Below are 14,601 nucleotides of genomic sequence, written 5' to 3'. Positions count from 1 at the left end.
TTGCACTGCTGCCTGACTTACAGGTAGGGAAGGCAGGCAAATTTTAATAGGTGTGCAAAGTCGAGTCATATTTTTTCCTCCATCCGAGGCTTTAGTATTTCCCTTCAACAGATCCATCTCGTTCCTCTTTTTGGCCAAGAACATTTGTTTTCCCAAAGAAACAAATGATCACTTCCTTCTTGCACTACAGCATTCTCAATCACTTTGGATGCCTGCATCAGGTACTCACAAAAACTTGTACTAGGCTGACAGGGTATTAATCTTGATACACTTTCCAGCATAAACTGCAAGTTTATATTCGTATTAGAAGAATACACCCTATAGTGTTCCCTTTTCAGTCTTGTAGTTTAATCAAACTTCACAGTTTATTCTTCTACAGACTCTTTTTGCCAGTTTCTCAAAGGAGAAGTTACAGATAAATACCTTAATGTCATCAATCAACATCATAACATCCTGAGACATGTAGAAATCACTTAGATCAAAAATGATGGAGTAGCAAACTACAGTCTTTCCTAGTATTCGATAGATCTGTTGAGAGAGGAAAGCTTTCATTAATCTTTTCTTTAAAATATCTGAAGCACTGAAATAACCAAAAAGGAAAAAAGGTATTTTGAAACCATGAAAGTAATAAATGTAGAACAGATGAATTAAAAGCTACATATGTAGATGCTCTTTCATTAGGTATGCTGAAGCAGTTCATCACCATTCAGCCTGTCATGGCCAACATCACTGTAACTGGATGTCTAGGAGACATACGACAGTTTTAACAGTAAGTAGTAAGCTTGCACAAGGACTTTAAGATACATGCATAAAATAAAATCACATTTTGATTCTATTTAAAATAATTCAGACACTAATTCAATGTTTATCTGAAATACACATCAACAGCAATAATATCAACATCTCTTGCAACAACCTTTGATGTTCCAAGGCATCCTATAGGCCTGTCTGGTCTTCCAGATAATCCCAGTTTGTTATTGACTCCCAAATGAAAGTAAGCCTGTGAGAAAGAATGATGAAAATAGAGTAAAATACATATTTTCTGTGCTCCTGCCAGGTCTCAAAACAGAAAGATGAGGGCATTTGGTTTTAGAGAAAAACTGGCCTTCAGAGTTTCACAGTGAGTTCTGACTAGGCATAACTGAGCAGTGTCAGTGTTATCTTGCAACTGAATTAGAATAAGGCAAAGAGGTAGACAACCAGGAAATGCAAGTCTAATAGCTTAATATGAATTCCTGTTGCCAGAGAAGAAATTTTAGATGGGTAAATAATATTATATACAAAATTCCTTACTTTGACAAGTTCTTTTTGAGCCCATATCTGAATCGGTTCCACCTGCTGAGGAGTCTGAGTTAGGATTCCGTACGTGTTCAGAAAAACTTGTAGGCTACAAATGACATAATGACAAATCACAAAATACCCTTAACAATTAGTTTGGCAGCAAACACACAAGTATTATATTGTACACTTCCCTGAATGCCTTAATCAATTTTAATATGTCTGCTATTCAACACACCTGATGTACACATTCTTAATAAAACTAACACATACCGTTGACTTTCTGCTATCAGGGCCACATGTACTACAAGATCATTTTCTAAAGGACCCTAGAAAAGAACGAAGAAAACATTTATTAGTACAGCTACCTAAGTATTTTGTTAGCTATAGCACAAATAGGGACAACATGCATTTAAACAATTCACAAATACAATGGACACGACTGTCGGCATTGCTTTCTCTTACTGTGTGAACACACTGAAAGAACACAGAACTGAAGCTTGTACCTCTCGAAGTACGGGGAAAGTGTCCTATCAGTAACACTTTGCAAGATGCACTTTGGAGAATTAAATAGGTTTCTAGCAATCACTGCTACTCTTTAGTTTGGTGTGTGTTTGTTTTTAATTTAAGGAAAAATACACAGAGAAAACATAGAATACATAGAATACATAGAATAAACCAGGTTGGAAGAGACCTTCAAGATCATCGCGTCCAACCCATCAACCAATCCAACACCGCCCAAGCAACTAACCCACAGCACCAAGTACCCCGTCAAGTCTTCTCCTAAAAACCTCCAGTGATGGCGACTCCACCACCTCCCCAGGCAGCCCATTCCAATGGGCAATCCCTCTTTCTGTATAGAACTTTTTTCTAACATCCAGCCTGAATCTCCCCTGAAACATTTTGCTTCATATAAAAATGTAGAATGTATACAATGAATGCATTTCCTTTGTGCCTGATGTGCAATGATGCATCGATATGGTGTTTTCTAAAGAGTAAAATAACTCAGCTATTTGAGTAACCATAACACTTCAAAATGATGAACAGATGATTTCAACCCTTTACTCCGAAAGGTTTTACTCTCTATGGTTATATGAAAGTTATATTGCATTTTACAGGAGGTAACAGCATTTCTTCACTTTGTTTATAACACAGGTACTTCATTTTTAAAATAAATACTAGTATTTACATTAGGCAACCATGCAAATAGGAATGAATTCAGCACATTAGGTAGGCTCCCTGGGTCTTGAAATGGCAGTTCACCTTTCTGTTCATCGGTAGCATGCATCGATAGCTAAGAAACGACATGTATGATTTATTCCTTGTTCATTCAATGACTGTAAAATCAACAGAGCTAAGAGCAGCAGACATTTTCATTCCTAATATGTTGCTTGTCTGCTTCTGTCTAGAAACTACCAGAACATGAATGACAACAGTTAACTACATCTTCTATGATTATATAGAAGTACAGCATTTCCTGTGCAGATAGATAGAGAGAGGCTGATTTAGAACAAAAAGTTGAGTGAACACTTGCTTGTTCAGGCATTTGAGAGAGCCTTGACATGATGTTAGACCTTGCCCTTTTGCAGGAGAAGTTCTTGATAACATTTTCCCAAACCTCTATCAACACTACATTTCTGCTAAAACAATTGGGAGTTTTTGCTGCATGAAAGAATTCTATGATGAAAATGCATACAGAAAGAGAACAGATTAAGAAGTCAGAAGGTCAACTGATGTGATGAGGTTTTCCTCCTCAGAATAAAGTGATCACACTATCAATTGCACTTATACAAACGGTAAGAAAAAGCAAGCTAATTCTCTACTGTAATCAGAGCACTATGTTTATAACACAAAAAACAAAGAGCCTTCAGAAAATGCAAATCCACTCCAAGTCTGTATTGATTTATTGACAGTCTGTGATCTAACTTGGGCAATGGTCTTCAAGGTAAAGGTCAGCTTAATTATTACTGCATTAATGCTGAACTGAGTGGGACTGTACATGGTTCAGTGCCCCTCCATGGAGGTACATCCTGCTCCAATACCAGTTACTAATGCCTCTCAGATGCAGATGTACCCAGTGACTCAATTATACCAGCCAGTAGCTGGTAGTCCCAATACGGGCCATTAACTAAGCAAATGCATCTGCAGCACAATTGGCACAACAAAATCTGTGTGAAATAAAGTCAGGTTTTTTAAAGTATTGTGGAAAAATATACATATTGCTGCACAACTGCAGGACTGCTGTAGCATTAAATGGGAAGTTACTTTCATTGTCATTTAACATATCAAGGCCTGGAGTATGACAAGCAGTGGTCTAGAGAAACAGATCCAAATACAGATACAACACTCACGAGAACAGACACATCACCCTTTTCAATAATGACAGTGAGAACTAGTATTTGCTATATATTTAAAAAGAAATGTGGGAAAGCATTAAACTCCTAAATAAATATTTCACTTAATAAATCTTGTTGTAAAAAGTTCCATGTGAATGTGCTTGATTTCACATTTGTCTAATACCACAAGCTAAGGTGGTGTTCATGCACCATCAATCACTGTCTACCCAACACACTGCAACAGACACCCACCCCCCCCGCCAGGTTCAACCCTTCTGCCTGGCGTTTTCACACTGATAGTTGGCAGAAAGAGCTGTTTCAACTATATTCTGCATGCTGTGCAAATGATAAATATGCCATCATGTTTTCAGAAGGCCAAGATAAAAGACATGTTAAAAAAACCCCAAAACCAAACATAAATCATAGTTTTAATTAGGTTATAAACCACTGGAGGCAGGATAAAGGGAAAAGCCCTTGACTCCATTTGTGGCATGAGCAGAGAAAGCAGCTCAGTGTTAGTCTTGCGCTGCACTCTGACTGGACAGATGCTATCACTGTATGCCTTCCTGCACATATTCCCAGGAAATATCAGAACTTGGAAAAAAATCCATTCATTTTGCAAATGTGAGAAAATGGGGAAAATATTCAAGAACACTGATTAAAATGGTACCTACTGGGATTTCCAAGCATATGGAGCAAGATGAGGGAAACAGAAATAGTCTGCAATAGAAGAAACTGTACTTAACCCAAATAATCCACCTTGCTGCCACAGTAGAAGTGTTACAACACACATCTGCTTCTGGAAGCAGCTTAACACCGATGAACTGTTTATGGGCAATGCTACTAACACACCAGAGCTTTACATGAAGCACAATATGGACATACATGTGCCTTAAATTCTATAACATTTAACCATTTTAGAATTGGGTTAAGCGTGAGAGACACTTGAGAGATGGTGACAGAAATTAGAAGATAATACGATACAACTGTCTAAACTATCAAAATTTGACAGGATCTAAGCCTAAACATAATTAAGGTAGCTGGGGGAAAAAAAATCATCTTACTATAGTATCTCAGTCTATCTACACTTACTAATTTTAGTGCTGCATTCACCAGTTCTCTAGTTCCCTGAGAAAGTAAGCAGTCTATCATTTTGACTGTTCTCTTCCCAACATCATCAATAGACATTAACCTTAATTTCCAGTAACTTAAATGAAATCCTCACAAATGGTTCCTTAGCCTACAAAGCAAAATATAAAAAGACTATAGTCATCATACTCTGTCATCAGAGAATGTCATTAATTGGAACCCTATGCATATATTTCAAGTTAAGCCTGAAAATAAATTTGTCTTACTTCAACATTTAGTGAGATTGTAATTTTTTCTTAAATATGAAATTAATTATAAGGCAGCAATAAATCACCTTTCATATGCTCCAATAAAACACAAAACAAACTCAAAAGTCCCCTTCCCATCTCATCTATCCAATATTCTTATTAGTATACAGCTATCTTACACCTTAGATTCTTTCAAACCAGAATGCAGCCACCTAAATAGTGTTACACTATAATCTCTTCTGATCTGGAGACAGAAAAGAGGAGTTATAAAATAAGCTTTGCTAAGGAATCCAGTTCTAAAGAGCTATCCCCACAGAAAATGCCCTGCAGTACTTACTTTCAATAAAGAGAGCAGGGCATTGATGATTACACTTTCTTTTTTAACTCATTAATGAGATTTAACCTGAAACATTGCTGACCATTTAGCATTACAAAGCAAATTATGAGTGTAAAGGAGAACCTCTTTGATTGCTGTTGGACTTCCTTGTGTTTTGGAACAAAACCTAAATCTAGCAAAGAGAATCGTGCTCCAGCTCCACCCTGGCATTTCCCCAGGAGAGAACATATGGAGACCTCTTCCTGAAAATGAAAAATAAGGTTTTGCTGTGTATTAGATTAGGAGAGAAAACATCTCCTTTTAAGTATGATAAAATTAATATATTAATATTAGTGGCCATTAAGGTTTTAAGATAAATGCTCATTTGATTCCACCGTTTTCTGCAACAAAGGAAATTGTCTGTTTAACAAGATTTTCTAGGATGAGTGATGCATTCACAGCTATAGTTACAGATTTGGTTTCCAAAGCAATTTCACCTTTAAGTGAGTCCAGTGCTCTTCACTGCTGCTTCACAACCGTAAAACTCAAGTTGGACTTTTAAAATACTTTCCATCGCTTGCTTAAATCTCCACAATTATGTGGGCATCTGGCATATGTTTGTAGTGGCAACAAAGCCACAGATCAATTAAGTCAATCACATTTTTCAATGGCAAAGTGTCTACAGAGATTCTGGTCAATGCAATCACACTATGGAAGCATGCCCCTATGGAAAAGGCAGCTTTCTAAGAAATATTTCCTCCGCACAAAGCTTCAAATAAAAGCTTAAAAACCTTTCATTTCGGGACGTCACCTCCCAAAATGTTATCCCTCAACAACATTTACATACATAGCTATCTCAATTTTTTACATGTCCTTGTTTCAGCCTTCCAGGAATGAAATTTAGTAAAACTAGAAATAGTTTTCTGTTCAGTTCAGTGGAACAGTTCTTTGCCTATATGGCAGAGACAAGACATCATTAAAGAGAAGAAATGATTTTCTTTTCCAAAGGCATAATTAAGATAATGTTGTGTTCTCGTATTTTAGTTTTAGTCATTTTTCTAGCAATTTAAGGCAAATACTAAACACTGATTTTGTATAAATTAGCTCAATTAGATAAAATGGCATCATCACATATTCAAACTGTTTAAGCACATTGTGGTGGGTTTGACATATAGAGATTAAAAAAAGTCAAAGTGAAGACTCTCAGCTGATACTTGGGTCATGGCAGGGCCAAATGGCCCCGGCACAAACCCAGACAGACAAAGGTGTCTATGGTCCCCCTCTCTCCCCTTCTTCCTGCAGAAAGCCAGGGTAACATGGGAAAAGGAACAAAGAGGACAGGACCATGCATGTCTGAAACAATCCTGTATCTATGGTAAGGACGTGTGGTCTGGCCACAGCCTGGCAGAACTCCTGCTAATTGGGTAGCTATGTGCTGGTTTCAATGCCTTATTGGCCCAATCCATCTCAGACAAGATTTATATATGGGCTGATTTCTGGTTGCCTGTGCCTTGCTCAAGCCTTGCCTAGCCTTGCTTAAGCCCTTGCTCAAGCTTTGCCTGCTTGAACCTACTCAGACCTTGTCTGGGTTGAAGTTGCCTCAAGTTGCCTGGTCCAGAGCTTCAGATAAAGTCACATGCCTGCACACTGCAAGCTACGAGAGAAGCCATAAGCCTTGGGAGGCCGAGCCAAGCCTGCTTCCCCTTGCAACTAGGATTTCACTGTGCCTCAGTTTCCCCAGGACAAAGCAAGCGCCTGTCACAGAAAAGCGTCATCAACAGCCTGCTGTCTGCTGAAGCCAGACCAGCCATCGAAGACCACGTGGCATTCCTGCTGGCAACCTGCCATGCCTGGCACATGTGCGCCCCAAAACCTCTAGCACACAGCAGCAGCACTCCCTACTTGGGTACAGCCAGCTGTGAGTAATTAATTCACTGCCTCTCTGGCATAACGGTTCTTGTCAAGTCTCCCCCCCACTGTGGTCGAGCACCATTTCGCTCCCAGGGTACTCTCTCTCTCTGTTATATTCCTCCCTGTTTCAATAAAATTGTTAAATCGTTGTAGCTGCCCAAATACTGCACATTCCCACTGTGAATATATCCTAACCATACAATGGAACCTTTGGATAAGTTTGGGCCATTTTCTTATTAACAAAAGAATATTAATATTTTGATTAATATTGCCCTATCATTTATAAATAAAGGAAACAAATACTATATTTTTCAACAGCTTGAGGTTTGCTGTCTTTATCTGCAAGACCTTGGCTGATAAAGCATACCTCAGTCACACTGATAAATCTATGCTTGTGCCATTCATTCTTTAACCTTCTCTTAACGATGACCGATTTGAACGCACCTTTTGCCCTGATACTAATGTAACAGTAAACCCAACAGAAAACACACCAGCACATGTTTCAGTACCAAACATATCAATCGGATTCCACAACCACCTGGTTAGCGTTGCAGGGACAAGGACCATTCTGGTCACAATTTCTACACCACTGCTCAGAGAGGCTATAGTGACAAAGGTCTAATGCCACAGCTGTGCAGAATTCCTACAATTTCAGAAGTGCCTCTCTCTATTGTAAGCCACACTGAGAAGCACATGCAGTATCTTGAATAGTTTTAACATTTACATATCAAAGAAACATGCAGAGTCATCTACAGCAAATATATCTCTGTTCTTTCCAGTGATGGTACATAAGCAGATCTAGGCAACCCTAGAGCTTCCTTCTTTCTTACTTACTGTCCTGCCACTGAACAACGGGCAATCCTTCTCACAACCTCTTGCACACAAAAGGACATGCACAACTACAGGAACTGCTGAACATATTCATCTAAGTCAGATTTATTTATTTTTTTTCAAGTTAAAGGACAAAGTAAAAGTTAATCTTATCCTCTCTTGATTTCTAGCTTTCGAATATAACATCAGCCTTGTTCAATTGAATATGCTCAGGGATCAGCCTGAGAAAGTTCTTCTCCTTTCCTTATCCTGACAACAAAAACATTTCTGATTTCAAATACAGAGCACTTCTGCCAAAGTGTTAGCAAATGTAGGCAGCTGAAGACAGCCTTTAAGAGGAAAGATTAACAAGCATCAGCTCCACCAAGCTGTCCAAGAAGAGCACAATTTATCTTTTGAATACTTGTTGCACAAGCAATTGTTGAATGCTGAAAGAATGTGCAGACTGTATAAACACTTCAAAATGAGAAACCATTTGTCTGACTTCCCTTTTAACAGTGACAAAGCTTTATCCCCTCCCCCCCCCAATCATTTGCAGATGAAGCAAAATATGAAAATGTGGGGTTAAAGCTGCTGAATTTTACTAGGTAACTGCATTTTACTAAGTAAGTTCTTTACTGACACACAAAGTGACAACCAAGGAGTAAGTTACGAGAAAATAAATTACTGTTGCACTATTTATTATCTCCTTCAGGAAGCCCTCAGAACAGAGGCTATTTCTCTCTGAAGGTTGGGGATTTCCCTATCATCCAAGTCCCCCACCCAAACAGCAAAAATTATTTTCTACTAAAGCATTTCCCAACGAGTCAGGCAGCATCTTTAGAACAGACTGTTCTCTCCTCCAAAGTGTTCATTTGGGGCATATTAAAAGTTATTGGTTTCAAGAACCAAGTGAAAGTAAAAAATACAAAAATTGATGGGCTGCATGCACCACTGCCTCCATACAGGCTGCTTCTGATGGCACTTAAAGGGCACGTGATATCCAGCAGCTCAATTTCTGTAGCACTCATAATCCTTTGATGTAAGAACAAAGAAAGAAACTGGGAACAGAAGTTGTCGCTGGATCTCTCATTATCTCACATTAAGATGGCAGAAGAGATGCACTGGCTCATTATAAAGGAGACAAAACTCAGGCACTGGGATTACCTTGGCAACAGGAAATAGTAGGAAACAGGTTTTAGCAGCATTTGGATAGAACTGAAAATCATTCACGTTCTAATCTTGGAATAAATCTTGAGAAATGCTTCATATTTAATGCTTCATTAACAAAGTCACAAGACTGCACAAAAATTTTTCCAAATAGGTATTCTGTATATTAAGAAACAAAAAGGCTGAAAAATGTACCCATAGCTACACAGAGGTCTTACCTTTTGAAATAAAAGAAGCTCCCCACATACAGACCGTGTTTCTGTCTTGTTATCCTCTCTGCTGCAAATTTAAATTGCCTTTCAAGCACTGGGCACTCTTGCCAGCTATGTATTTAAGCCAAACAGAAGAGCACACGTATACACCGAGCACAACAATAATGAATCTCATTCTTGTAGCACTTAGGAGCTCTACTCACAGAGCATCGATACACAGGAGCGGTAAATAATCTTAAACAACCAAAAACCAAACCAAACACCACAAAAACAGGAGCAAAACACCAACCATGCTCATTCTTGCCTTTCTGACATAGCTATGTTTCTCTGAGTTACAGGGTCTCTATCAGCAGCTATTTAAACTTACATTTTCTGTATCACTTTGATTACACAACTTAATCTGAAGGCAAACATGCACGGTTCTCCGAAACTGCAGGTCTTACGAGCTTCCTTTTAAGGGCAGTCCTCCATTAACTGAGAAAGTGTACACAGACTAAGTATTTTCTTGGCACATTAGCAGACATCATCATCAAATGGCTTAGGTAGAAGGGACCTTAGAGATCATCTACTCCAACTTCCCTGCCATGAGCAGGGACACCTCGATTAGGTTCAGCAGCTCAAGGCCTCATCCAATCTGGCCTAACATGTTTGGTTCTTGTATGCCCAGTATCAGATTTTACCTGCTATAGCTCAAGTATTCAAACCACTGATGTTTCAAGAAAATGGACTGTTAGATAACACACAGATGACAAGCTTTCAGTACAAGTACTTTAATACTTAAGCTTAACCTTACCTGATTTGAAAATCTCATGCTAACGTTCCGCTGGTCTTGTGGAGGCACATAGCGTCCAATGGGGTCAAGGTCTTTAGGACTTACTAATTTGTCGGCTGAAAGGAAGCAACAATAAAAAGACAGACTGACACAGGTACTTTCTGCAGCTTTTATGGAGACATGCAAACATACATTTTGTCAGCAGTTCTGCTGCTATAATCTTTGTTTTAGATCAATGGTTTACAGAGCATTCTGCAAAACGGTATTCACGTCGAAACTAACGACTCGAGCATCGATTGCCCCAGCTCACTGCAATGCTGTTGTATATAAAAACAATCCTTCATTTTTTCACAAAGATATGTTAAAAACATTATTCAGACAAGAGACTCCACAATGTACAAGTCACATTAAAAAGCCCTCAATCCACAGTCATGGAATTATTCTAGAGCTGTACCTAGAAACAAAATGATTACCATCAAGGTAATGACACCACTATAATCCTGAACAGGACAAGAGAGATCAAAGATAGCTCTCAAAACAGTATCTCGAGAAGAAATTGTGGGGGAAAAACCCCAAGCAACACTATTAAATATATTTTAAACTTACCAATTTCTACATGGCAAAATAAAAGGAATCCCAACCCTAAGATTCCGTTATTGTTAGCCTTTTCCTCAAAAAACAAAGTACTCCAATAAAAGTGTACTATAAAAAAAAAGCCTCAACAAATGCCTGTGTGACCTATTATGCCCTTCAAATAAGCAATCTCCTATCAGAATCTCCTTTTGACATGAAACTATCCAATCTTTATTTATTTCTGCTACAGAGGAGGTCACAGAGCATTTTCAATTCTCCTATATTTAACTTGATGATTTGGCACATATTCTTACAATGCTCTGTACTAGAAAATCAGCTCTGCATCTAAAAGAGAGACAACTCATGACTCCATTAGCCTAATTCAGCTACAACAGGAAATCAACAATCTCGATAAGAAAAGTATTGCCAAATATTATGCCGTGTAGAAAATTAAAACAGCCCTTGAGAAACTCAAACCATCTCCTGTCTCAAGCTTAGCCATGTAAGAACTGAGAGGAGGACAGACAGTGCAGTGCAAAGAAACTGCGTGGGCACACAATGAAGGACACTGGCTGGGCAGTTCACCGAGTAAGCCACGAAGGAGCCTGCTGTTACGGGAATTGCTGCCAGCGACTGTCAGCTCCTAGATACCGCGATCATTTTCTGTCCTCAGCCTTCTGTCGAGAGAACGCGGCTTGACTCTCGCCAGGCAAGGACCCTGCCCCGCTGCTCTGTAGTGCTCCTGTGGAGTCCTCATCCATGTACAGGTGGTTATAGTAAAACCAAACAAAATCAACAGACTAATACAAAATTTAAGCTAACTTTCAGTATTCACCACTTTATTTAAAGTAAGACCTGTGACCATTATGACCAATACAAGCCTATCGGAATGCAGAAACTGAGTTTTCTTTATTTGCACCAGCCAGAGCTGACAGCATTTAATCCATCTACACTCTACAAAACACTGCTAAAAACTCTTTGCTTTGTTCTAGGCAGAACTGCATCCGCAGAACAAGATAGTAAAATCAGGAAACGGACAGAAAAGAGAAGAGAGACACTAAAGGCAAGACAGAACTCTGCCATTTTCAGTTGCATAAAGCAGCGGAGTATCTGGCATTCCTTTTCCTTGCTCTAAAATGGGAACCCTATCATAAACGTTTTACAAACCTCCTCAACCAAAGCAAAACAAATGCTATGAACACCCACCCCGCCGTCTGCAAACCACATGCTCTTGCTCTCTTCTTCATAAACAGTTTTTGCAGTTGCATAGGCATGTGCTGACTTCCAACAGCTGTAGGCAGACACTGTCTCATTGCCTGTGTTGTTCTGAGTCTTTTATAAGCAGGATCCAAATTCTGACTCCACTGCTCCTGTGGGAGGCAGCGAGATGTGCAAGAACTGACTCAGGTTCACACTGCTGCACTTAGGAAAAAATTGGGCTGCAGCAGACAGACACTGGGCCTACAGAATCATTTGAAGGGGTTATATTGGATGCTGGCCTACACACCACAAACGAGGAGGCTCAGTAAATACAAATTAATCACTACCCTAGAGGCAACAGAACAACTTCTGGAATGGATGAAATGGGAAACCAGTGCCTTCCTAGAAATCCAAGTGTTTGGAGACAGGCTTCCAATTAACGAGCAGCCAATAAGCAAAGTAACGCACACAAAGACATTCACCAAGGCCAAGACCTTTGTTCAGGCAGGTTTTCACCTAAGAGGAGGCTACATTAAATGCACCAATTACAAATTAGTAAGAACAAATTGAGTTCCTGATATAATTGTTACTGGTGAATAGATTTAGCTTTGCAATAAAATTTCCAGACCCTATTTGCAAAGATTATGAGAGAAAAGGAAAAAGAAAAAAAAGGAAAAAATGGAAGGAGGAATGAAAAATAGTGAATAGAGTGGGCAGAAACAAACAAAACAGCTACTGATGACAACATTTCAGAAAGAGATTTAGCACAATTACAGTATCATAGAATTGTTAGAGTTGGAAGGGACCTCAAAGATCATCTAGTTCCAACTCCCCTGCCATGGGCAGGGACACCTCACACTAGATCAGGTTGCTCACAGCCACATCCAGCCTGGCCTTAAAAATCTGCAAGAATGAGGCTTCTACCACCTCCCTGGGCAATCTGTTCCAGTGTCTCACCACTCTCATGAGGAAGAACTTCTTTCTAACCCCCAATCTGAATCGACCCATTTCTATTTTTGTTCCCCCTAGTCCTATCACTACCTGACACCCCAAAAAGTCCCTTACCAGCTTTCTTGTAGGCTCCCTTAAGATACTGGATGGCCACAATAAGGTCTCCTCAGAGCCTTCTCTTCTCCAGACTGAATAGTCCCAACTCTCTGAGTCTCTCCTCATACGAGAGGAGCTCCAGCCCTCTGATCATCCTTGTGGCCCTTCTCTGGACACGCTCCAGCACCTCCAGATCCTTCCTGTAATAGGTGCTCTGGAACTGGACACAGTACTCCAGGTGGGGCCTCACCAGAGCAGAGTAGAGAGGGAGATTCACCTCCCTCGACCTGCTAGCTACGCTTCCTCTTGATGCAGCCCAGGATGTGATTGGTTTTCTGGGCTGCAAGTGCACACTGGTGGCTCAAGCTGAGCTTTTCATTCAGCAGCACCCCCAAGTCCTTTTCTTCAGGGCTGCTCTCAAGTCAGTCGCTGCCCAGCCTGTATCGGTGCTTGGGATTGCCCTGACCCAGATGCAGGACCTTGCACTTGGTCTTGTTGAACCTCATGAGGTTGTCATGGGCCCACCTCTGCACTTTGTCAGGGTCCTTCTGGATGGATCCCTTTCCTCCAGTGTGTCTGCTGCACCACACAGCTTAGTGTCATCAGCAAACTTGCTGAGGGTGCACTCAATGCCACTGTCCATTTCGCCAACAAAGGTGTTAAACAAGACTGGTCACAGTACTGATCCCTGAGGGATTCCACTTGTTGCTGGCCTCCACTTGGACATGGACCCATTGACAGCCACCCTTTGGGTGTGGCCATCAAGCCAATTTTTTATCCACTGAATGGTCCATCCATCTAACCCACACTCTACCAGCTTGGAGACCAGGATGTTGTGCAGAACAGTGTCAAAGGCTTTGCTCGGGTCCAGGTAAATGACATCAGTTGCTCGGCCTTCATCTATTAATGTTGTGACCTTGTCATAGAAGGCCACCAGGTTTGTCAGGCAGGATTTGCCCTTGGTGAAGCTGTGCTGACTGTGCCAAATCATCTCTTAGTTTTTCTTCTGCCTCAGCAGTGTCTCCAGGAGGATCTGCTCCATGATCTTACTGGGCACAGAGGTAAGACTGACTGGCCTATAGTTCCCTGGGTCATGTCCAGGATCTCCTTGCTCATCCAGAGAGGTCTCCTAGCATTCTTTCTTGCTTTCGTCTTTGTGGGTATACTTTGCTCCTGGGAATGGAGGTGATCCTTGAACACTGCCCAGCTGTCCTGGGCTCCTCTTCCCTCTAGGGCTTTGTCCCACGATACTTTGGCCAGCAGATCCCTGAAGCAATCTAAGTCTGCATGCCTAAAGTCCAAGGTTGTAAGCTTGAGATACACCCTCCTAATTCTGCTAAGTATCTTAAATTCTATTGCTTCAATTCTTAAAAGCAAACATGTAAGAACTTCCATCAGGGTAAAGAATTGAAACAACAGGAAGATGTTACCCAGGCATCATTTTGCCAAGAATAAATATGATTTCTTTAACCAGCATCCTGCAGGTATAGGAATATACTACTATTAGTAGAAGATGAATACAAGCAAAATTACTGCAGTGTTCCTGCACACACTATCAAGGATTATTTCACTAACAGGCTAAACTAAATTTTTGTGGGTGGTTTGTTTTTTTTTTCCATTAAAGGTGAGACTGCCTCTA

At 40.2% G+C, this 14,601-nt stretch overlaps 1 protein-coding gene across 3 annotated transcripts in view; it reads right to left on the bottom strand.

Moving 5' to 3' along the window:
• Positions 1 to 14,601, bottom strand: part of PHKB (phosphorylase kinase regulatory subunit beta) — a 67,501-nt gene that overhangs the window by 18,315 nt on the left and 34,585 nt on the right. For all 3 annotated transcript variants that reach the window (XM_054170165.1, XM_054170166.1, XM_054170164.1), the window contains 5 exons: positions 10,164 to 10,258; positions 1,552 to 1,607; positions 1,294 to 1,387; positions 917 to 1,000; positions 424 to 528 (listed from right to left, as the gene is read on the bottom strand). In XM_054170165.1, the coding sequence (XP_054026140.1) occupies positions 424 to 528; positions 917 to 1,000; positions 1,294 to 1,387; positions 1,552 to 1,607; positions 10,164 to 10,258 (434 nt within the window). The remainder of the gene's footprint in view (positions 1 to 423; positions 529 to 916; positions 1,001 to 1,293; positions 1,388 to 1,551; positions 1,608 to 10,163; positions 10,259 to 14,601) is intronic.

This window comes from Dryobates pubescens, chromosome 19 (genome assembly GCF_014839835.1).
Source record: "Dryobates pubescens isolate bDryPub1 chromosome 19, bDryPub1.pri, whole genome shotgun sequence".
NCBI lineage: Eukaryota > Metazoa > Chordata > Aves > Piciformes > Picidae > Dryobates > Dryobates pubescens.
The sequence above is the reverse complement of the archived record's forward strand: the minus strand, read 5'-3'. Positions and strand labels throughout refer to the sequence as shown.